Below are 25649 nucleotides of genomic sequence, written 5' to 3'. Positions count from 1 at the left end.
GTCTTCAGCGATGAGAGTCGCTTCTGCCTTGGTGCCAATGATGGTCGTATGCGTGTTTGGCGCCGTGCAGGTGAGCGCCACAATCAGGACTGCATACGACCGAGGCACACAGGGCCAACACCCGGCATCATGGTGTGGGGAGCGATCTCCTACACTGGCCGTACACCACTGGTGATCGTCGAGGGGACACTGAATAGTGCACGGTACATCCAAACCGTCATCGAACCCATCGTTCTACCATTCCTAGACCGGCAAGGGAACTTGCTGTTCCAACAGGACAACGCACGTCCGCATGTATCCCGTGCCACCCAACGTGCTCTAGAAGGTGTAAGTCAACTACCCTGGCCAGCAAGATCTCCGGATCTGTCCCCCATTGAGCATGTTTGGGACTGGATGAAGCGTCGTCTCACGCGGTCTGCACGTCCAGCACGAACGCTGGTCCAACTGAGGCGCCAGGTGGAAATGGCATGGCAAGCCGTTCCACAGGACTACATCCAGCATCTCTACGATCGTCTCCATGGGAGAATAGCAGCCTGCATTGCTGCGAAAGGTGGATATACACTGTACTAGTGCCGACATTGTGCATGCTCTGCTGCCTGTGCCTATGTGCCTGTGGTTCTGTCAGTGTGATCATGTGATGTATCTGACCCCAGGAATGTGTCAATAAAGTTTCCCCTTCCTGGGACAATGAATCCACGGTGTTCTTATTTCAATTTCCAGGAGTGTAGAAGTTCATATTTCAACAGTTATTCATTTAAAACTAACAACTTCAATCCTATGTCCCTCAGAGGTCCTAAAACCCAAAAAAAATTTTTTTCCACTGTGGAAACAGCATGCTCTCAAATTAATATACAACCCTTGTCACTAACGTAAATGTTTATTTCTTTGCAGTACTCGGAAGAGAATGGACGTAGTTTTTAAATGCAAAAGAGCAATCTATTTTCTATGATATAGAATCTGCTGTAGAAAATTCAGAAAAACTGCGAAATCGCTCAGTACCAGCCGGTTGAGCGTCCACACTCGCGCTCAGTCCTCAAAGTGGTAATGCGTGGAAAGTAGAGCTTACCCTCCAGGCGACCGAGTAGAAGAGCAGGCGGTGCGTGGTGGAGTAGCCCCTGGGGACCGGCACGCTGCTGGTCTCGACCCTCCAGCAGCCGCCGGAGACTCCGCAGCCGTCCAGCAGGCCGCGCAGGCACAGGTCGGAGTCGGCCTCGGAGGGCCAGCGCTGCACCAGCAGGCTCGCCAGTGAGCTGGCGGTGAGCGCGCCTGGCTGCGCTGGCGCCTCTAGCGGCGTCGTGCCGTACCGACCCAGGCCTCGCCACAGCCGTGGCTGCGCGAGCTGCAGCACTGCAACACGCGTGCTCGCTGCTGATCAGGTTGCTCCCACACTGGGCCGTGGTAGCGCTGTTCTAAGTCGCACGACACCTCATCTTCGAAACTAATACGAATATAAACATTGGAAGCGCAGCCAAGTCTGTCGTATACATCCGACTTGCGACACCACCACTTCCTGTTGGGTGTATTTAGCATAGTCCTTGACCCCTGAAATGACGTAAGTTCGACCACTTTAATTCATTAACATCTAGGGATACCTCCTTCATCTTATTGTTACCACACAAATTAAAAGCAAAAGATTTTAGAAGTTGGGGAAGGAACACTGATGAAATCTCATACCCCAACCGTTAATGAGTATCTAGACTTGTTCGTGAAATAAATAAATAAACGAAGATAAATTCTGTTGTTATCTTCTGTCTGAAGACTGGTTTGATGCAGTTTCCATTCTAGTCTAGTCTATGCAAGCCTCTTCCTTTCTGAGTAGTAACTCCTGCAACTAACATCCATTTGAACCTCCTTACTGTAACCATTCCTTGATCTCTCTCCACAATTTACAGTACTGGCCATTAAAATTGCTACACCACGAAGACGACGTGCTACAGACGCGAAATTTAACCGACAGGTAGAATATGCTGTGAGATGCAAATGATTAGCTTTTCAGAGCATTTACACAAGGTTGCCGCCGGTGGTGACACCTACAACATGATGGCATGAGGAGAGTTTCCAACCGATTTCTCATACATAAACAGCAGTTGACCGGCGTTGCCTGGTGAAACATTGTTGTGATGTCTCGTGTAAGGAGGAGAAATGCGTACCATCACGTTTCCGACTTTGATAAAGATCGGATTGTAACCTATAGCGATTGCGGTTTATTGTATAGCGACATTGCTGCTCGCGTTGGTCGAGATCCAATGACTGTTAGCAGAATATGGAATCGATGGGTTCAGGAGTGTAATATGGAACGCCGTGCTGGATCCCAACGGCCTCGTATCACTAGCAGTCAACATGACAGGCATCTTATCCGCATGGCTGTAACGGATCGTGCAGCCACGTCTCGATCCTTGAGTCATCAGATGGGGACGTCCGCAAGACAACAACCATCTGCACGAACAGTTCGACGACGTTTGCAGCAGCATGGACTATCAGCTCGGAGACCGTGGCTGCGGTTACCCTTGACGCTGCATCACAGACAGGAGCGCCTGCGATGGTGTACTCAACGACGAACCTGGGTGCACGAATGGCAAAACCTCATTTTTTCGGAATAATCCAGGTTCTGTTTACAGAGACCGTGTTTGGCGACATCGCGGTGAACGCACATAGGAAGCGTGTATTCGTCAACGCTATACTGGCGTATCACCCAGCGTGATGGTATGGGGTGCCATTGGTTACACGTGTCGGTCACCTCCTGTCCACATTGACGGCACTTCGAACAGTGGACGTTACATTTCAGATGTGTTACGACCCGTGGCTCTACCCTTCATTCGATCCCTGCGAAACCCTACATTTCAGCAGGATATTGCACGACTGCATGTTGCAGGTCCTGTACGGGCCTTTCTGGATACAGAAAATGTTCGACTGCTGCCCTGGCCAGCACATTCTCCAGATCTCTCACCAATTGAAAACGGCTGGTCAATGGTGGTCGAGCAACTGGCTCGTCACAATACGCCAGTCACTACTCTTGATGAACTGTGGTATCGTGTTGAAGCTGCTTGGGCAGCTGTACCTGTACACACCATCCAAGCTCTGTTTGACTCAATGCCCAGGCGTACCAAGGCTTTATTACGTGAGAGGTGGTTGTTGTGGGTACTGATTTCTCAGGACCTATGCACCCAAATTGCGTGAAAATGTAATCACGTGTCCGTTCTAGTATAATATTTTGTCCAATGAATACCCGTTTTTCATCTGCATTTCTTCTTGGTGTAGCAATTTTAATGGCCGGTAGGCTATATGCAAGGGGCAACGACCAATAACAAACTGACAAACGTAAGTTAATTATACCATACATTGACGGAACACAAAGCTGGGAACATGACAGAAGAGAAATACAAGAGTACAAACTGGCAAGCGGTATGGATCAATACTCAGAACCAACATTTGACAACGAGTGTGGGGGTCCAGCGGTACACCGCCATCAATAGTAAAATTCCAACTAATTCCAAATTATACACAATATACCTCACCGATTCGCTCTTGCGCTCCACATGTAATCTTATCGACAGTGAAGAACATAGATTTACATGTACAAACGAGGAAGGAACATTGAATGGAATAGGAACGGTGCTGCCGAGTATCAAGTGGATTGCACCCTGTACAGTAACAACAGCAGATTTACTCAACCCAATCGATGTCTGGTTTTCCAGAGTGAAGAGGAACGCAGTGAACTGTCTAAACTATCATATTGTGTGTTATAGGGGGGCATCAAAAAGCTTCCATTCGAAGGGCGTACACTCCAGAGTCGGTACGCCAATCGGCGAAATCATCGGGAGCACTCATGCTACTGATGCATCAGGTCGAAGACACCTGTCTGGTAAGACTCCGTGTCTGCTGCGCGAAGAAGTCTGCAACTGCCTGCCGCACAGCCTTGTCTTTCAGGAATCATCGACGCTTCAAGGCCTTTATTAGGGGGCCGAAGGTGTGGCAATCGCATGGGGGCTGATCAGGACTAGAGGGCGGGTGCTCCTGTGTCTGCCGTATGAGTTGGCGTAATTATTGCCTTACATTTGTGATATGGGGACGCGCGTTATCATGAAGCAGCAACACACCTTCGCACACCATTCTGTAACGGTGGTTTTCGACAGACAAGCTCTCCCATACACATTCTTCATTGGCCGACAGATGGCTAATGGTGTTTATTTTGGCAGACAAGAAAATAGTAAAAACACGTTAGTCCTGTTCGGACGCATTTGGTAATAATGCCTCATAGTTCACGTTTCCGCATTTATCGCACGCACGTCGCAACTACACTAGCGCTGCACTGGTCCCTCCCTTCTTTGTCCTTTATTGGATTTCGATTCCCCTCAGAAGGGCTGAGGCTGGGGAAGGGGGGGGGCGAGGGGCTGGCAGCAGCATAACATGCAGCTCTGCAACCTACAGAAAAGTTAAAAACAAAATTAGGAGATATCATAAAAATAAAAACAGGCGATAAAACGGCGTCTGATTAAAACTGGAGCAAGGTGAAAAATTGAAAAGAGAATATAAAAACAAAGGGTCGGTGATGCTGATTAAAACACAGAGTATATAGACAGGTACAATTGAAAAAACAAGGCGACAGTTTGCTTTCTCTTCGCAACATTCTAAAAGCAGACCTAGCGACAGTATGTAGTCCGTTCGCAACAATGACAGGGGATACACAACACTGAACATGCACTTAAAACAGAACTATAGAGGAGACACGGCGGCAGATTGGGGGGGGGGGGGAGGAGGACCCGGACTGATGAGGGGAAAAAAGGGGGGAGCAGAGGAAAGGGGAGAGCCGATGGAGGGAGAGGACACAGGAAAAGGGGGGCAGGGCAGAAGCGACAAGGAGTGGGGAAGGCAGTGAAGGGGAAAGAAAAAGGACCTGGGGAGAGAGAATGGGTTCAAGGAGTGGGTAGGTGGAGAAAAAACTGGATGGAAGGGGGGGCGGAGAGGAGATGAAGGGTATAGAGGTGGAGGATAGGGGGGATGGTGATGTCGTGGCAGTGGGTGGGGGTTCGAGAGGAGAGGAGCAACCAGGGGATGAGGGGAATCAAGTTGGCAGGAGATGCAGAGGAAGTGGACATGTTCGAGGAAAAGGAGCAGATGGGGGAAAGGAATCACGTCACAGAGGATTTGCATGGGGGACAGGAGGCATATGTGGAATGCGAGGCGGAGTGCATGACATTCGAGTATCTGGAGGGACTTATACAATTTGGTGGGGGGGGGGGGGGGGCGGATGTCCAGGCAGGACTGGCATAACAGAGGATGGGATGGATTAAGGATTTGTATGTGTGGAGGATGGTAGAGGAGTTCAATCCTCATGTCCGGCCAGAGAGGAGTTTAAGGAGACGGAAGGGATTGTGGGCTTTGGACTGGATAGGGTGGAGATGAGGGATCCAGGTGAGGTGTCGGTCAGTGGTGAGCCCAAGGTAGGTGAGGGTGGGGGAGAGGTGGACAGGACGAGCGCAGATGGTAAGGGAGAAATCAAGGAGCCGGAAGGCGCCGACCTACCGTGATTGCCTGGGTTCCTCCCCATCATGTCGGTGTTTATATACCCACAACGGAGTCGCTCTACGTTGCATATACACTGCAGCAACCCCCTCAAAGGGGAATTTTTTGACCGTTCATTAATGAGGAAAAGAGTCAACAGGACTTTTGTGCGTACCTCGTACCAGACCATCGAAAACCTAAACGGATGATAAACTATGAAGCTGAATGTGCCAATTTTTTATTCATTGTCTCAAGGAAAAGTTGTATTTAGTAATAATATTAAAGACAAATATCCTTTATGTTAAAGAATAATTATGTTATTTACATGGAGTAGTTAATAATCATGTAAGTTATGCGGACGAATGATAAATAAAATTGTGTTAAAAAAAAAAAAAAAGGCCAGCGTAGCCGGCTGCCATATGGGAAGTCCGGGCGGTGTACCGCTGGACCCCCACACTCGTTGTCAAATGTTGGTTCTGAGTATTGATCCATACCGCTTGCCAGTTTCTACTCTTGTATTTCTCTTCTGTGATGTTCCCAGCTTTGTGTTCCGTCAATGTATGGTATAATTAACTTACGTTTGTCAGTTTGTTATTGGTCGTTGCCCCTTGCATATACCCTACCGGCCATTAAAATTGCTACACCAAGAAGAAATGCAGATGAAAAACGGGTATTCATTGGACAAAATATTATACTAGGACGGACACGTGATTACATTTTCACGCAATTTGGGTGCATAGGTCCTGAGAAATCAGTACCCACAACAACCACCTCTCACGTAATAAAGCCTTGGTACGCCTGGGCATTGAGTCAAACAGAGCTTGGATGGTGTGTACAGGTACAGCTGCCCATGCAGCTTCAACACGATACCACAGTTCATCAAGAGTAGTGACTGGCGTATTGTGACGAGCCAGTTGCTCGGCCACCATTGACCAGCCGTTTTCAGAGGGTGAGGGATCTGGAGAATGTGCTGGCCGGGGCAGCAGTTGAACATTTTCTGTGTCCAGAAAGGCCCGTACAGGACCTGCAACATGCGGTCGTGCATTATCCTGCTGAAATGTAGGGTTTCGCAGGAATCGAATGAAGAGTAGAGCCACGGGTCGTAACACATCTGAAATGTAACGTCCACTGTTCAAAGTGCCGTCAATCCGAACAAGAGGTGACCCAGACGTGTGACCAATGGCACCCCATACCAACACGCCGGATGATACGCCAGTATGGCGATGACGAATACGCGCTTCCAATGTGCGTCCACCGCGATGTCGCCAAACACGGATGCGACCATCATGATGCTCTAAACAGAACCTGGATTCATCCGAAAAAATGACGTTTTGCCATTCGTGCACCCAGGTTCTTCGTCGAGTACACCATCGCAGGCGCTCCTGTCTGTGATGCAGCGTCAAGGGTAACCGCAGCCACGGTCACCGAGCTGATAGTCCATGCTGTTGCAAACGTCGTCGAACTGTTCGTGCAGATTGTTGTTGTCTTGCAAACGTCCCCATCTGTTGACTCGGGGATCGAGATGTGGCTGCACGATCCGTTACAGCCATACGGATAAGATGTCTATCATCTCGACTGCTGGTGATACGAGGCCGTTGCGATCCAGCACGGCTTTCCGTATTACCCTCCTGAACCCACCGGTTCCATATTCTGCTAACAGTCATTGGATCTCGACCAACGCGAGCAGCAATGTCGCGACACGATAAACCGCAATCGCGATGGGCTACAATCTGACCTTTATCAAAGTCAGGAGCGTGATGTTACGCATTCTCCTCCTTACACGAGGCATCACAACAACGTTTTACCTGGCAACGCCGGTCAACTGCTGTTTGTGTATGAGAAATCGGTTGGAAACGTTCCTCATGTCAGCATGTTGTAGGTGTCGCCACCGGCGCCAACCTTGTGTGAATTCTCCGAAAAGCCAATCATTTACATATCACAGCATCTTCTTCCAGTCGGTTAAATTTTGCGTCTGTAGCACGTCATCTTCCTGGTGTAGCAATTTTAATGGCCATTAGTGTAACTGTAATCAATGAGAAAATGCTTTAAATAATAGTTCGTTCAGTGTACGGTTCGCAACTAGGTAAGAGATTTTATCCGCTCGAGGACTGAGTACTGTGTTACATCATTTTCATCATTATCGACCCACAATTCGCCTAACTGGTTTCACTTAAAAAGACGCACCCGGCGACCGTACTACCCCAGATGGGGTCTCCCAGCCAATAATACCACAGGCTACTGTCATATACAGGGTGTCTCTCTTAAAAGTCGTGATGCGCATTTTTTCTAGCGTTTCGCCAGATATTTGCAATTTAGTTTTTGCTATATGTAGATAATGTCACCACAACAAATACTGATCATTACGTCTTTCATGCGACGCCCAGCGTCGACAGAAAGCGTCAGTTTGGGTGCCGTTTGGAAACAAAATGATTTTTAAAGTGGAATTTTACGTGCCCATTTGATAATGCGACCCCAAATTAGTCTAGTGCTATGGGAAACACGGAGACGCTTTCCGTCGACGCTGGGTGTCGCGTGAAATGCGTGATACGCTGTATTCGTTTGGGTTGATACAATCTACATATTGGAATAACGAAATTGCAAATAACTGCCGAAACATCAACGAAAATGCACCTGACGACACAGCCGGTACATCCCGAAACTCAGAACCTGTTGCAGGTTACCTATCCAGAGGCTTCTAGAGACAACAAGAATTTGATTTTCAAGCATTACAGTTAGAAAGTGTGTGTTTGCTTTGAGGCAGCCTTCATTCATCCAGTATTTGAGAGTGTGATCTCTTGACACCATGCAATTAACTTTACACACAATTTCACCTTTAGGGACCTTCTTCTCGCTGACACCCATCTTTATCGCTCACTGCATTTTTACTGTTCACGCAGTAAAATGTTAGCAGCAGACATTGTGTTTTAATTTATTACTTCTGTACTAATACTAACTATTCACAACAAATTTTTAGACTGCCTCCACACATACTACTGAACGTGCGTCCAAAATTAAATCACTTTACAACAAAGCGTTCAAGAGATATGACGTCATGAACACCGAGAGGCGTGAAAAATTAGCTTTTGCTTAAAATGGAGCGCAAATTACCCAGACTATATCCATTCAGTGTTTCCTAATGAGAACTTCCAACAAACTTTAAACGTAACTTCGAACCTTTCCCTAACTTCTTCTCGCTTACATGTTTAACGTCAAATATTTAACACATTAACTCACTTGTTATTAGATTTTAGAAGCTGTGTTGTTCATTGGAGTTTGAGTCTTTAAAGAATCGGGTGTTCACTGGTTTATTGCTATTTGGACGAAGTCTACTGCGAAATTTTTCTCTGTACATGTGGCTGCACCTTACATTACATGCATATCCGTAAATTCTGGTGATGAGTAACGCTCGATATTGACAATCAGTCACGAACTGTTAATGATCGTAAATTTCACCGAGTATTCGGCACAGTCGTTTGTCTATTGTTTTTCAACGTAGCGCCAACAATGTCATGCTGCGCACAGTTGTTCGTAATTAACTGCAGTTTATAAATATGTGCCTGACATACATTGCATAGAATGAACCTCTCACATTGCACGCGTCTAGCGATACATACATCGTTCTGATAAACATCAATAGTTTGATGTATTGATGTTCCGAGGGGAACATCGATGTATGATAAGACTGATAGTTTTTCGAATTTTTAATTCGAGGAAAAACTATTGCTTTATGGGTTTTTACCGCACTATGAAGTGTACATGTGAAAGAAATCAACTAATTACTATTACAATTTTAGATAAAATGACATCAGATTACAGTTCTATATTTTTATTATAAACTTTTAACTAACACAAATCTCAACACAATTACAGTATATAACAACATAATCGCTGTGATCAGTAATCAGTATTTTTTTTTCATTTTTAGGGTTTGAAGTTGTACTTTACTGTTCATTAACTGAATTAACGGTTACATTGCTGAGTTATTATCGATATTCTTACAACTGGTAATTATCATGGCTTACTTATGTAGCCCCGGGTACATAGATTTTACATCTTCCCACATGCCAATAGGATTTAGAGTTATCGGAGCAACAGTGAACCAATATATATCTGAACTTCGGTCTCAATTGTAAATGACAAAGAGCTGAACTTTATGTTCCTATGTATCGTACTATATGTTTATTATACTTCCATATATCAATAGTCTTATCTTTTTTCCTGACTCGTCGGAAGAGTCGTATGTCGTATTTATTACTGATATTTTTGCCGTTTTTTGCGAATTCATTTAAGTATGTGACCACTTTAAAGTGTGATAACTTAAACCTTGAGACCCACGCAGAAAGCAGTCCCATAATCGAGCTACATTTGATTTTCAAACCACCTTCTCATTTGTTCCCTTAATTCACTTTTCAACTAGAGTATAATCGTATCTTTTGGAAAACCATTTTTAAGGGATTCATACAGGGAATTTACAGGCAGACAGGTAGGCCATTAGTTGGATTAACTAGTTACAGATAACTCAGTTGCTCACGGCAGTCGGAAATACCCCAGGGAAACTCATTTGTCCAGCTCATGGTCTTCTTGCGTGCCAAATGTCATCCTAATACGAGCCGTTGTAGTAATTTTTTTTATACGCTACTCGAATATACAAACTTATCCATCACTATATGTAAGAAACGAAACAATAAAATATTTCATGGAGTAAGAGAGGAATGCACTAGAATTTAGTTCATAATTGAGTAATTTTGAGGAATAATTGTATTACAAACTCTAACAACAACTAATCTATAATGAGCAACAAAGAATGCATTTATTTACCTGTCTAGAATTAAGATTAAACCACCAATTCATAGTTTTCACAAATTTAGTAGATTAAGTTTCTGTTAACCAATCAATTTATCGCAGACATACTCAGTTTTTAGGTCATCAATTTCACAAACAAGTATCAAAACAGCAAAGAATCATGAAATCCTCAACTGTGAATAGCAGTTGATAAACAAGGGCATTGTTCTAAATGTCATACAAAACATAGATATAAAACATTGTTCAAAATAACATCGATACATCGATGTCTTGCAACTAGAAACATCGATGTCTCTCTGAACCCCTACACACGTCGATACAACTGAATCTATATATACCTTAGATTTCATATTTTTTGTCTGGGAAATAATGTCCCAGAATCAAATTAAAAACAGTTCCCATCCGCTGGTCCTGGCAAAAGTTTCTGGGAGGTTTCCCTAGGTTGTAGGGCAAATACTGAACTCACAGCTCCCTTCCAAGTGCAGGGAGGTTATAATTTAACTTCCGCTACTTGCGAGGGCCCCATGAAAAACGATTGATCGTAGGGCAATGAAACTTCGTGGAAACTATTGTAAGTACTCGCGGAAGGTAAAAGAATAAATCATTGAAAGAAACACATTTTAATTTCCACATCAGAGGATAACGTATGTTAATTGCGTTTGATATTTTTGTACCACGTATGACGACCATCTGCTCCACGACAGACTGGATGTTTATACCGATACCATTTCACAACTGCTCGTAGCATTTTCGAACGGTGGACAATGGAATGTTGAGCTATGGTGATACAGCTTGTGCACTGATTCAATATTGCACATTACGTCCGGCATTCTCAGCCGTGGCCACACTAACTTCTTCTTCAGCCATTTGTGACACCGTTGCCCGTCGGCCTCTCCCATGGGTAATTCCCAAATCGCCAGTTAATGTTAACTTCCGAATTATGTTCTTCAACCACAATGCGGAAAGGGGACTTCTCCGCGTTCCTTTAATGCGCCGGTACTCGCCAAGAGTAGCAGCAGTTTTGCTGTTGTTTTGACAAAACAGCTTTACGACTAGAGCCTTACTCACCTTCTCCAGAGCCATGTTCACTGTCTGCAACTGTAATGCACAGACTGGTAAGAACCACCTACCTATCATAGGGCGAAAAGCAGTGTAGCCCAAGACACGCGTATATCCATACTCCCAGTATTTGAAAATGAGAGCACTTAGTAACTTGCAACAAACTTTACACATAATTTCAAATCTTTACGAAACTTCTTCTCGCTGACGACTCCCACAAAATGGTGACAGGAAAATGTTTTTCGCTTACTACATTTTCACAGTTCTTGCAGTAAAACTGCCATATAAGTATTACTTTTCAATTTATTACATCTTTACTGCTAACTGTATCCGCGACTTTTATCCACTGAATGTACCAGCAACATTATGTCATTGTGAGACGTATAGTTCAGGAGATATGACGTCATGAACAGTGATATGCGTGAAAAACTGCAGCATCATGTAAGACGTTTAAATTTATTACTATGTTACTACTAACTCTATTCGAACATTTTTCACAGATAGTATCCAGATCTTCCGCTGAATGTACGTACAACAATATATCATTGTGCGACACATAGTTAAGCAGATACGACGCCATAAACTTTGAGCTACACGAAAATGAAATTGCATGGTGAAATTCGATAAAGACACCAATGAAATATGTGTAAAAATTCGTGTGAAATATGTTAAGTATATTTGACATGTGTGTGTGCGAGCAAAGTCACGGGTAGAAAGCTCGTCCTAAGCCCCTGGAACGATTTCAACCAAATTTGGTACGCATATTAGCTACAATCTGGAAAGAAATACCATGGCGGTGAGAACCACCAGCCCCCTATTGAAGTAGGGGCGAGAAAAAGAAGAAAGAAGGGTGGAAGAGGAGAAGCGCAAAAAAGAGGGGAAAGAGGAAATGGACAGAGATAGGGGAGAGAAAAAGAGATGGATAGAGTTTGAGTTGTGTGAAAATGAAACTGCAAGTGAAATTCGCTAGAGATAGCAGTGAAATAAGTGTAAAACTGAGAAATATGTCAAATATATTTGACATGTGTGAGAGTAAGTAAAGACATGGGTAGAAAGCTCACGATAAATCCCTGGAACAAATCTGAAACAAATTTGGTACACAAGCTGTTTACGATATGGAGAGAAATACTGTGAGGGTAAGAACCACCAGCCTCGCATTGAGGTCTTGGAGATGGACAATGACGGGCAAGGAGGAAATGGACACGGGGAGGAGGAGACAGGCAGAAAGAGGAGGAGGAAACGAAGAGAGAAAGGGGAGAGAAGGAGATGGACAAACACAGGGGGAAGAAGGGATCGGCAGAGAGATGGTAGGAGAAGATAAACGAAGAGAGTGGGAGGAGGTAATGGACATAGAAAGGAAAGAGGAGGAAATGAACATGGAGATGTGGGAGAAGGTGGTGGACAGAGAAAGAGGGAAGGAGAAGATGGACAGACAGATGGAGGAGGTGGAACTGGGCTGATAGACGAGTGGAATAACACTCTCAGCTGGAGTGAATACATACCTGCGCAATGTCGGGTACTGACCTACATATGCCGGCCGAAGTGGCCGTGCGGTTAAAGGCGCTGCAGTCTGAAACCGCAAGACCGCTACGGTCGCAGGTTCGAATCCTGCCTCGGGCATGGATGTTTGTGATGTCCTTAGGTTAGTTAGGTTTAACTAGTTCTAAGTTCTAGGGGACTAATGACCTCAGCAGTTGAGTCCCATAGTGCTCAGAGCCATTTGAACCATTTTTGACCTACATATACATATATTTGTAGTTACAAAGTTGGGTTCCCATATGGTAAACAGTTTTCCGTCTACACTGGCTGAAGTAGCGAAAGTTTAATTACATCCATGCTATATTTCGAACTGGCACCCCTTTTGCCCCGCCATTAACTCGACTGATGTTTGTCTGAAAAGGCCATGCCTCTCCAGTGGGTCATTACTCGAACAGCCCCGCTGTACCTTTAAGGATAGCGCATGAAAAGTACATAAAAAATTCTTGTTCATTTCTTTATCTGAAATATCAGTTTAGGGTGCTCTGCAGTCTCCGTAATTTTGAGCCTAAGCGTTTATATCATCTTTCAAGTGGCTCGTACAATAAACTCCCTGTAGGAGCAGGTGACAGGAGTGGACACTATCTCCCTATGCTGACTTCGTAGCCCCTACAGAAATTCCCTCAAAATGTTTAGTAGAGAACTGCCCACATCTCATTTTTACAGAGTCGTCGCTCTTACTGGCTAGTCTGTCAGCGTAGCACTTACTCTGCGCGCCCGCGTGGTCGGCGACGCGGGCCAGCTGGCGGCTCCTGTCGCGCACGAAGGCGGCGGCTCGCGCCTCCAGGTGCTGCAGGGTGCTCCTGAGGCCGGCGTCGCGGGCAGCCTCCACCATGTCCTGCAGCTGCCCTGCGCAGACACCACCACACCACAGCTCACACACACAATGAATCTCTGTGGAGTTTATCTAACAGGTGAAGACACAAGAAACACAGAATTTCAGACTTTCTCACAGGCACTCACTCACATACATCAACTGCCACATGTATTTCCCACTCGAAACTTCTGCATTTTTTTTTATAAATTATGGCTTCATTATACTATTGCTTTGTTGCCGAACACACCATATCACTATTAGTAATACACTCCTGGAAATGGAAAAAAGAACACATTGACACCGGTGTGTCAGACCCACCATACTTGCTCCGGACACTGCGAGAGGGCTGTACAAGCAATGATCACACGCACGGCACAGCGGACACACCAGGAACCGCGGTGTTGGCCGTCGAATGGCGCTAGCTGCGCAGCATTTGTGCACCGCCGCCGTCAGTGTCAGCCAGTTTGCCGTGGCATACGGAGCTCCATCGCAGTCTTTAACACTGGTAGCATGCCGCGACAGCGTGGACGTGAACCGTATGTGCAGCTGACGGACTTTGAGCGAGGGCGTATAGTGGGCATGCGGGAGGCCGGGTGGACGTACCGCCAAATTGCTCAACACGTGGGGCGTGAGGTCTCCACAGTACATCGATGTTGTCGCCAGTGGTCGGCGGAAGGTGCACGTACCCGTCGACCTGGGACCGGACCGCAGCGACGCACGGATGCACGCCAAGACCGTAGGATCCTACGCAGTGCCGTAGGGGACCGCACCGCCACTTCCCAGCAAATTAGGGACACTGTTGCTCCTGGGGTATCGGCGAGGACCATTCGCAACCGTCTTCATGAAGCTGGGCTACGGTCCCGCACACCGTTAGGCCGTCTTCCGCTCACGCCCCAACATCGTGCAGCCCGCCTCCAGTGGTGTCGCGACAGGCGGGAATGGAGGGACGAATGGAGACGTGTCGTCTTCAGCGATGAGAGTCGCTTCTGCCTTGGTGCCAATGATGGTCGTATGCGTGTTTGGCGCCGTGCAGGTGAGCGCCACAATCAGGACTGCATACGACCGAGGCACACAGGGCCAACACCCGGCATCATGGTGTGGGGAGCGATCTCCTACACTGGCCGTACACCACTGGTGATCGTCGAGGGGACACTGAATAGTGCACGGTACATCCAAACCGTCATCGAACCCATCGTTCTACCATTCCTAGACCGGCAAGGGAACTTGCTGTTCCAACAGGACAATGCACGTCCGCATGTATCCCGTGCCACCCAACGTGCTCTAGAAGGTGTAAGTCAACTACCCTGGCCAGCAAGATCTCCGGATCTGTCCCCCATTGAGCATGTTTGGGACTGGATGAAGCGTCGTCTCACGCGGTCTGCACGTCCAGCACGAACGCTGGTCCAACTGAGGCGCCAGGTGGAAATGGCATGGCAAGCCGTTCCACAGGACTACATCCAGCATCTCTACGATCGTCTCCATGGGAGAATAGCAGCCTGCATTGCTGCGAAAGGTGGATATACACTGTACTAGTGCCGACATTGTGCATGCTCTGTTGCCTGTGTCTATGTGCCTGTGGTTCTGTCAGTGTGATCATGTGATGTATCTGACCCCAGGAATGTGTCAATAAAGTTTCCCCTTCCTGGGACAATGAATTCACGGTGTTCTTATTTCAATTTCCAGGAGTGTATGTACCCCTATGCCCACGATCTACATCAGTGGTCTGCAAGCCACCTTATGGTATATTACGGAGAGAATTCTGTGTAGCACAGTAACTCCTCACCCCCCCCCCCCCCCTCGTTTCCTGTTCCAATCGTGAATGGTGTGCAGGATGAACGATTGCTGGTAAGCCTCTAAGCGAGCTCGAATAAAGGAAGCAATATATTGGTTGACTGTTCTACGAAGGTACACTCTTGGAATTTTAAAAGTTAACCATATCTAGGCAAAAACGGGTTTCGTGTTAACTAGCTACACAGCAGTTAATAGTGGTATTACACAAGCTGACTCTCTTGTTGAAGTAGCCATGGACGAGGGGATAAAGAGGTTATTGATTGGTAGTGATTAGAGAATGGGGGGACGTAAAAATAAAAATCATTTGTTATGCTGATGATGCAGTTCTGCTGGCAAACAGGGAAGATAACCTGCAGAGACTTTACATATATTTATCGTGGCAGCCAAAAACCTAAACATGGTCACACACACGCAAAAAATCAAATGTATACCCATATCTGTGGAACCAATTGCATACAAACTGGAAGACGATGGAAAAATTATTCAACAGGTAATGACATTTAAATGTCATGGTATTGAACTGTCCGGCAGTGTCAATGTAGGAAAGGATGTTAGAGAACAAATAGAAATAGCAAACAAAGTGGCAGGGTGTTTAAATGATACTATTTGGAAAAACAAGTATGTAGGAAAGGCAAGAAATACAAAAGAATAGCAAGACCAAGTACAATAAACACAGTTGAGACAAGACCGGAAAAATAAAAAAGACTTTTGGAAGCAACGAAAATGAAAATTCTGCAAAGGATTACAGGGAAGACTGAGAGTTAGAGAAGTGAAAGCATTAGAAAAGTATGTAACGTTCGCTCCATCAGTGAATGGGTACATAAGAGAAAGCTTGAGTGGAACGAACACATAGACCAGATCGACAAATGGAAGATTGTGAAAATCGTAAGAAATAAATCACGAACTGGTCAAAGAAATATTGCCATCCAAGGAAAATATGCAGCGACAACCTCAGGGTAGACCGCCGGGTACTGAAGGAAACAGGCTTTAGCCTAGGAAGAAAGTAAGAAGAAGAAGAACCACATCATGATGCACAACGACTCTCTTGTGGGTGCTAGCTAACTAAACGAAACCGTGACGAAACGCGCTGCCTTTCTTTGGGTCTTTACTATTTTCTGTCAAGGATCTCAGACTGACGAACAGTTTTCATCTATCTATCAAACGAGAATTTTGTAAGTTACCCCCTTCGTGGGTGGACTACACTGCCTGAGGATTTTTGTAGTAAATCTCTGTCTGATATCTGTCCTTCCTGTGATTAATTTTATTACGCCGTTTCACTTTAAATCATTCCATACGCATAATCCCTTATATTTAAAGGATGTGACTGCTTCCAGTGACTGTTCGGAAATCGTGTAATCAATAACGAATCTTTCCGTCTATTTGTGCACAATATATTTGTTTACTCTGAGAATCAACTGTCAATTCCTGCACAAGTGCCAATCGTCTTTCGGTCTTCCTGCGTTGTGCTACAATTTTCTAGCGTTGCTACTTCTCTCTATACGAAGACAACATCCGGGAACAGCCTCGTGAGGATTCCGACGTTATCTGATAGGTCGTTAATAAATATTGTGAACGGTAATGGCACTATAGGACTCCCTTGGAGGAAGCTTTGCCTCTGTTAGGAATGACATGCTCTGATCTGCAGGTTGCCCCAGAAGGAGTGGTCAACGTTCAGGGATAGGACAGGAAGTTCATTCGGAGAAAAAAGGTATCGTAAACACGGGCTCTAAAATGCATACCTTAAGAGCTATGGGCACTTCTTCATCTTTGATACATGAAACAAACCTCTTCTACAGCTAGCTCTTTGCTTTCCATATTTTTGGAAGAGGTAGTATGTACGTAAACGACAAGAAATTCCAGTAAACGTGGGCCCTAAAATGCCGTTATGAGCACTTCTTCAGTAGAAGAGATGTGTTTCACAGTAGCAAAGATGAACACGTGCTCACAGCTCTTAAAGTATGTTCTTTAGAGCCCATGTTTATTGAATTTTTTCCTGTTTTGGTCCACATTACCACCTCTCAAAATACTGAAAGCAAACAGCTTGCAATAGAAGAGATTTGTTTCACGTATCAAAGATGAAGAAGTGCCCATACCTCTTAAGATATGCATTTTAGAGCTCGTGTTTACTATACATTATTGGTTCGAATGGCTCTGAGCACTATGGGACTCAACTGCTGTGGTTATAAGTCCCCTAGAACTTAGAACTACTTAAACCTAAGTAACCTAAGGACAGCACACAACACCCAGCCATCACGAGGCAGAGAAAATTCCTGACCCCGCCGCACGACCACGAGATGCGGGCTTGCTTCGAATGATAATTCATGACATATCCATAAATATTGACCATTCCTCCCGGAAAACATTGCAAGGAACTCTTCACAAACGTTTACAACACAAAGTTGGTCAGATATTCTGTAGACACGTATTTGATTCACTGAGCGACTATGTGGTAGCGTATCAAACGACATCCAGAAATGAAGGAACACAGCATCAACCTGGTGCCGGTATCTGCTGCCTTCTGGATCTCGTGAATAGACGGCGTCAGTGGGGTTTCGCACTGTCCATACTGATTCATTCAGAGAATTTTCTGGTCTCCAGAACCGCCACAATGCGTGAACATAAAACGTGTCCCAGAAGTCTTCAACATATTAACACAGGCTTTGCTCTCATCTTTCTGCCATCCTTATACGCGTTATATATCATATTCACATATTAAATAACAAAAATTACTTTCTTTTTGTGGGACTAAGTAACACAGGAGGTTTTTTTTTTTTTTTTAGCAGCATGGCAGGTGACTGATGGTGACATATTGCTGTGTGTTTAATACTTGGTTTCCAGCCTTCAAAAAGCGATATGTGCATTACTAAGCACTACAATGAATGTAATTTTCCTTATTTTCCAACCGAAAATAACAGCGAGAGACACTGATGCGCTTATTAGAGTAATAAACAAGGGACCGATACAGAAACTGTTTGCCGGCCGCGGTGGTCTAGCAGTTCTAGGCGCGCAGTCCGGAACCGCGCGACTGCTACGGTCGCAGGTTCGAATCCTGCCTCGGGCATGGATGTGTGTGATGTCCTTAGGTTAGTTAGGTTTAAGTAGTTCTAAGTTCTAGGGGACTGATGACCACAGATGTTAAGTCCCATAGTGCTCAGAGCCATTTGAACCAGAAACTGTTTAATCCATACGTAGCCCTTTTCTTATTCCACTTAATGGCCCATATCCTTACCATGAAGCACCTCCACAACTTAGAGCCCAAACCACTGTACCTGAGATGAAGTGCCCTTAGTATGCATCCGTACCTGGCTCATTCTAATCGATTCCTTCTCCGTCGAGAGAAAATTTCAAGTGTAGCGCTTGTGGCGTACTGATAACGGTACCTCGTGTTTTAAAAAATATTTTAAAAATAACTATACCCAAGAGAAAAAATTAATACAGTCTCTGTTTTAATGAATGACGGAGGAATGAGGCACGAATTTTAAGATTGTATTGACTTGTTCAACCTTCTTTCCAGATTATTAAGAACCAGGTTCGAGGGCTGGCTGACGCAAATTTTGAAATTATACTTTATTGTAAGACGGACATACTTCCGTCAGTTATTAATTTGCTCTTCAGCGTTTTAATTTATCAAATTTTCAATGTAGTGTCTGAACAGCTCGGTAGGTAAGAACATTACGCATGAAATTTAAGAGTTAGAGAACACAACTTTAATCTGCCATGTGGGCACACAACATTGTTTCTTTCTTTCATTTCTCGATAAAGTACGTAGCTTCATTACAACTAGGTACTAACTGTAAGCTGAAACTAATTGCAGTGTGAAAATGTGGAATTCCAATGAAAATAAGTTTTTAAAAGTAAATCTATGTCGGCCTTAATTGCTCTGGCATTAATGATAAAAACTATCTTTCATTAAGTTTTGAATCTGTGCGCTATTATGCCAAAAATTATTCCCAGTGTATACAGTGTGTTTGATATAAGATGTACACCTCTGTAACTTACAAAACAATGGGTGACAGGCGGGAAATGGCTGTGCGTAGATGAATGTTCTGCTGGCGGGTTCAAATGTGTGCCCAAGTTCTTGAAATCACAACACAACGCTTCATCTAAACGGCCTATGGATGGGATTGCTGACCGTCGCCTTACACTGTCATATACGCGGCAGGTCATACCGCACAAACAAACGGGTTCAGTGCGCCACAGATACCGGCGTCGAATAAAAATGGCATACACATCCAACCAGCACTTTGACATGTTGCTGATGCTCGGCGAATGCCGACGTGATGCTAATGAAGCAGCCACTGCGTTTGCTGTGAGACATCCTGGTCGAGAAGTTCCGGATGCCATTACGTTCTTAAGTGCTGAACACTGACTTCGGCAAACAAGTGGTTTGAGAAGGCGCGGCGGTAACAGATGAAGAACAGGGAGAAGTGAAGAGATGGAGGTGTTTATTGTAGATGCAATACACCAGGATCCTCGTTTCAGCCTACGAGACGTTGCCGCATTCACTGCTATCAGCCTTATTTATGCCTGTGTGGCATACAGTACAGGGTCACAAGTTTCACCCGTACCACCTGTCAGCAATGCTGTTTGGCGAGGATTTCAACCGGAGCAGAGCAGATTGATGCCGTATTCCTGGACTTCAGGAAGGCATTTGATACGGTTCCGCACTTACGTTTAGTGAAAAAAATACGAGCTTACGGAATATCGGACCAGGTTTGTGATTGGATTCAGGATTTCCTAGAAGAAAGAACACAACATGTCATTCTTAACGGTTCAAAATCTGCAGATGTAGAGGTAATTTCGGGAGTACCGCAGGGAAGCGTGATAGGACCTTTATTGTTTACAATATACATAAATGACTTAGTTGACAACATCGGTAGCTCCGTGAGGCTATTTGCAGATGACACGGTTGTCTACAAGAAAGTAGCAACATCAGAAGACTCGTACGTACTCCAGGAGGACCTGCAGAGGATTAATGCATGGTGCGACAGCTGGCAGCTTTCCCTAAACGTAGATAAATGTAATATAATGCGCATACATAGGGGCAGAAATCCATTCCAGTACGATTATGCCATAGGTGGTAAATCATTGGAAGCGGTAACGACCGTAAAATACTTAGGAGTTACTATCCGGAGCGATCTGAAGTGGAATGATCACATAAAACAAATAGTGGGAAAAGCAGGCGCCAGGTTGAGATTCATAGGAAGAATTCTAAGAAAATGTGACTCTTCGACGAAAGAAGTAGCTTACAAAACGCTTGTTCGTCCGATTCTTGAGTATTGCTCATCAGTATGGGACCCTTACCAGGTTGGATTAATAGAAGAGATAGACATGATCCAGCGAAAAGCAGCGCGATTCGTCATGGGGACATTTAGTCAGCGCGAGAGCGTTACGGAGATGCTGAACAAGCTCCAGTGGCGGACACTTCAAGAAAGGCGTTACGCAATACGGAGAGGTTTATTATCGAAATTACGAGAGAGCACATTCCGGGAAGAGATGGGCAACATATTACTACCGCCCACATATATCTCGCGTAATGATCACAACGAAAAGATCCGAGAAATTAGAGCAAATACGGAGACTTACAAGCAGTCGTTCTTCCCACGCACAATTCGTGAATGGAACAGGGAAGGGGGGATCAGATAGTGGTACAATAAGTACCCTCCGCCACACACCGTAAGGTGGCTCGCGGAGTATAGATGTAGATGTAGATGTAGAGAGTTACTTTCTGCAAAGGGGCCTTGGATAATTTCACTCTGGACGCCTTACAAGCAATGGTGCAGTGAACGTCATAATACGTATTACTGGGCCATAGAAAATCCTAGGTCGGTATGTTCCGTCGATCAATAACGGCCATTACTGCTTGTTGTGGAATTATTGGGGATAAAATCATCGGTCTATACAACTTCGCAGAGAGACTGACAGGTGAGTTGTACCGACCTTTCATCGTCGAAATTTAGGTGCTGCCTTTGAAAATGCCTATCTAGACACTGGAGGTCATATGAGGATGCAGCACTATGGTCACCCATCCTGTTCTGTGCGTGATATTGTGCAGAAACTGGACAACGATTCCTTGGAAGATGATTGGGGTGCCGAGGTCCTCAGGAATGGTGCGCACGTGCGACCGATTTAACACAAGTAGATTTGTTTTTTAGGACATATCCAAGGAGTCGTGTTTGTATCACCGAGCTCACAACCACAAATGACTTCAGATGACACATCGACGAAGCTTGTCGCTCCGTGACACCGTCGACGTTACGTCTCGTCAGCAGGTCATTTAGAGGACGCATTGCGTTGTGCACTCAGGAACACGGGCTCACATTGGAACACCTAGCTTACGTCAACATTCCGCCACCAGAACATTCTTCAGCGCGTAGCCAAGTATTATGTACAGCATGTTGCATCCACCCCTAAGTTTCTGAAAGTTTCTAGTTCCCACGCGATAGAAATGTGTTTTAAACTGATTTGTACAGAACTGATTTAAATACAGCAGCTACATAATAGGAAAAACTAATGTTCTCTTTAAAAATTGTGTCTGGTTGCTGTACGAGGCGTTTTTTTTAAGTAAGTACAGTTTTGAAATTAATAAAAAGGCGTGCTGAGATATCTAAAAAAAATGTGTGTGAAATATTATGGGACTTAACTGCTAAGGTCATCAGTCCCTAAGCTTACACACTACTTAATCTAAATTATCCTAAGGACGAACACACACACCCATGCCCGAGGGAGGACTCGAACGTCCGCAAGGATCTGGCGCACAATCCATGACTGCAGCGCCTTAGACCGCTGAGATATCTCAATAATTTTATTTTTACACGAAAGCCTGTACCTTGATCTACTTTCCTACATAATTTCCGTTAATACTGAGGCACTTGTCATAACGTTGTACCAGTTTTTGAATACCCTCCTCATAGAAGTCTGCCGCCTGACTTGTTAACCACTGTTTTGACTTCGTCATCGTCTTGAAGACGCTGACCGCCCTGTGCAGGGACAGATGGTAGTCACTGGGCGCAAGATCGGGGCTGTACGGAGGATGATCTATAGTTTTCCATCGAAAAGATGTGATGAGATCTTTGGTCTGATTCGCCACATGCGGACGGGCATTGTCTTGCAACAAAACGATGCCCTTGCTCAACTTCCATGGACTGTTGCTTTGATTCTGGTGTGACGTAGGCCACCCATGTTTCATCACTCGTAACAATTTGGCTTAAGAAATCATCACCGTCGTTGTGGTACCGCTCAAGGAAAGTCAATGCACTGTCTAAACGTTTGGTTTTGTGCACATCCGTCAACATTTTCGGTACGCAACGTGCGCACAGTTTTCGGTAATTCAAGTGCTCGGTCACAATGCCATACAAAACAGTACGAGAAACATTCGCAAAGTCTTCCCGCAAGGAGAAAATCGTAAAGTGTCTCTTTTCTCTCATCTTATTGTCCACTTCCTGCACAAAACTTTCATTAAGGACCGAAGGACGCCCAGTCCGTTGTTCATCATGCACATTTGTGCAGCCATCTTTAAATGCTCTCACCCACTTTCTTACCATTCCGTGACTCATAATTTTTTCTCCGTAAGCTGCACAGATCTCACAATGAATATCGATCGCCTTTAGGCCTTTAGTACTAAGAAATCTTATAACAGCCCGTACCTCACAGTCGGCGGGACTCACGATTGTCGGAGGCATCTTAAACACTCAGTACACAACGTAAACGAGGAAGAATCAGACTGTAATGGCGTCAGTGCGTAGATTAAGGTACAAGTTTTCATGTAAAAATAAAATTATTGAGATATCTTAGCACGTCTTTTTTTAATTTCAAAACGGTACTTACTTAAAAAACACGCCTCGTAAGTCTCTGGAAAATAAATCAGTAAACTATGTTGATAGCCCCGCAGAAAGTGTAACGTTTCATATGTGGACCTACCACAATAAATTTTCCTGTCACCTATTATTTTGTAAGTTACAGGGGCATACGTGTCATCTGAAACACCCTGTATATAACACACAAACGTTTACAATGGCGTACGCCACAAATCGGTAACGTTAGCTAAAAACATCTGAACTTATATCCACTTCATTAAATGGGGAAGTCTGCTGCCTGGTTACTGCTGTTAAAGGTAAGAGAAACTGTTAGAAAAAAACTGTTAGAAACGGTGAAGGTCATGTGCTGCACTGTCTCGGAAAAGCTATTAGCGTGTAATGCGTCGTTCAGGCGGGAGACCGCAGACGATTTGTCGCTGTTAACGTCTGCAGATGTTGACGTCCTTCTGACTTTCCCACAGGCTCACAGACGTGTTTGGGGCCTCAGCCCACAGCAGGTCGCTTAGCATTGACTATAGAAATATATGGCCTGTAAGGAATTGCTCGACCATTGTGCACTATTCCCTTTAACTCCCTACGCACAGTCACTGTGGTAGCTGGACCACTGGTAGCTCTTTGGAACTCACTAATGACTCCTTCCGCTGATTTCACGCAATTTTTTTACCACCATCCTCCGCAACGCTGATCGATTCCTGTGCGTCAGTGCGTGAGAACTGCCTCGTCTTGTTACAGATATGACTGCTTCTTCTCGTTTGCACTTAACAATCACGCCACCAAGAGTCGACGTGGGCCTAAATAAAAGGGCTGAACTGTCTCAGATGAATTCGTTACTCAAGTTATATCCAATGACTGCTTCACACACGAAGTCATTACGCTCTCCTCACGAATCAGTCTGCTGTTACTGCTTCCCTACTTGGGTTGCCATCTGTGATGTGTAAAAATCAAGTGTATTTGCTGTTAAGGGTAGGGAAAAAAATACATCAAAATAAAGCATTTTTAACTTCGGTTGATTCTTCGTTTAAAAATATATTTTTTTATTGCGTTAGCAGTGTTTCACAAATAATTGTCACTTGTAAACTGAGTCACAGCACTTTTGCGGTTTGTATTTAAGTGACGACGAGTAAATAATTCGTTTTTATAAAATTCAGAGACGAATGATTTTTACATTGTTGTTATTGTATAATTTTTCTACGAACTGAAATATACTTGCAAGAAAATTGCTGCTGAAGAGAGGAGATAAAATATGCAAAGTCACGTATACATTTTCAGCTATTCATGATTTAGTGAAGAATAAGTTAAAAGATTGAGTTTATATTAACCGAAAATTAATGGACTGTGTAAATTTACGCCCATGTAACGATAGCAGCTACCTTTTTTATACGCATGTACAATATATCGCGTGTCGTATAAGCAATAGTTACAGCACGCCGTATATATCCCGACTTGCCCGGTTGTAGACACAAGGCGTGAATTTAGAATGCAGACCCAAGACTCGGGTGCCAGCAGGTGTTACGGTGATACATGGGCAGCTTTGCTATTCATTTCGAGCTCTCCGCAGAGTGGAACTAGAGACGGGAACGAATCAAGCTGTCGCTGAGGTAAGAGGCAATTGCACTCGAGAGTCAGTCGTGGTAAAATTTTCACAGCGATTCCGGAGGAGCATCGATCTCTCGTAAGAATTCAACGCACAAGCATATCAAGCGGACCTTTCTCGTAGTTACACGCCGATAATGTTGTTTAGGAAGTAATAATAAATGGAATAAAAGTAATGGGGAGTCATTTTTAAGCCATAAGCATGTGTGTTAAGCAACGTTTTTGGCGCCGAATGCACCATCAGCTTTGTTGAACTATAGAATGTGAAGGTTTGTGTGAATATAAGAGTAACTTAGGAAATTAAAGAACACGTAAAATTTAAAAATAATACTCAAACATATCTACGCTTCTGAAAAAGTTAATGCGTTTCTACCAAAAAGGAAAATAACAAATTTTGTGAGACACGGTTGTTCCAAACAGTCAGGGTTAAAATTGTATACTGTAGATGATAGAGAATCCTCTCCAGAGTATGTTGAGGTAGGAAGTAAGTATCTGAAATTAGTATTTCAAGCGGTGTGACTTCCTAAAGGCCTATGAGTAATTATTCTAGGGCTCATGTCAGTATATTACTTGCGTTTCATAACAAACAACTGCCTGCAACAGTGGTATTTTTGAAGAAACAATAGACAATGTGTAGATCATAAGTTTTTCCAGGGCGATTCCATGCTCACATTGGTGACAGTAATGCAACCATTACACCTAGCCCAAACAGAGAAAGAGCGTATTGTAAA

General features: G+C 44.6%; 1 protein-coding gene across 1 annotated transcript in view; it reads right to left on the bottom strand.

Moving 5' to 3' along the window:
* LOC124596175 (UPF0764 protein C16orf89 homolog) overlaps positions 1–25649 on the bottom strand; it is a 57823-nt gene that overhangs the window by 18842 nt on the left and 13332 nt on the right. Inside the window, exons 2-3 of the mRNA XM_047135213.1 lie at positions 13609–13749; positions 1067–1347 (exon numbers count right to left, since the gene is read on the bottom strand). Of these exons, the coding sequence (XP_046991169.1) occupies positions 1067–1347; positions 13609–13749 (422 nt within the window). The remainder of the gene's footprint in view (positions 1–1066; positions 1348–13608; positions 13750–25649) is intronic.

Source organism: Schistocerca americana, chromosome 2 (assembly GCF_021461395.2).
Source record: "Schistocerca americana isolate TAMUIC-IGC-003095 chromosome 2, iqSchAmer2.1, whole genome shotgun sequence".
In the NCBI taxonomy this organism is placed as follows: domain Eukaryota; kingdom Metazoa; phylum Arthropoda; class Insecta; order Orthoptera; family Acrididae; genus Schistocerca; species Schistocerca americana.
The sequence above is the reverse complement of the archived record's forward strand: the minus strand, read 5'-3'. Positions and strand labels throughout refer to the sequence as shown.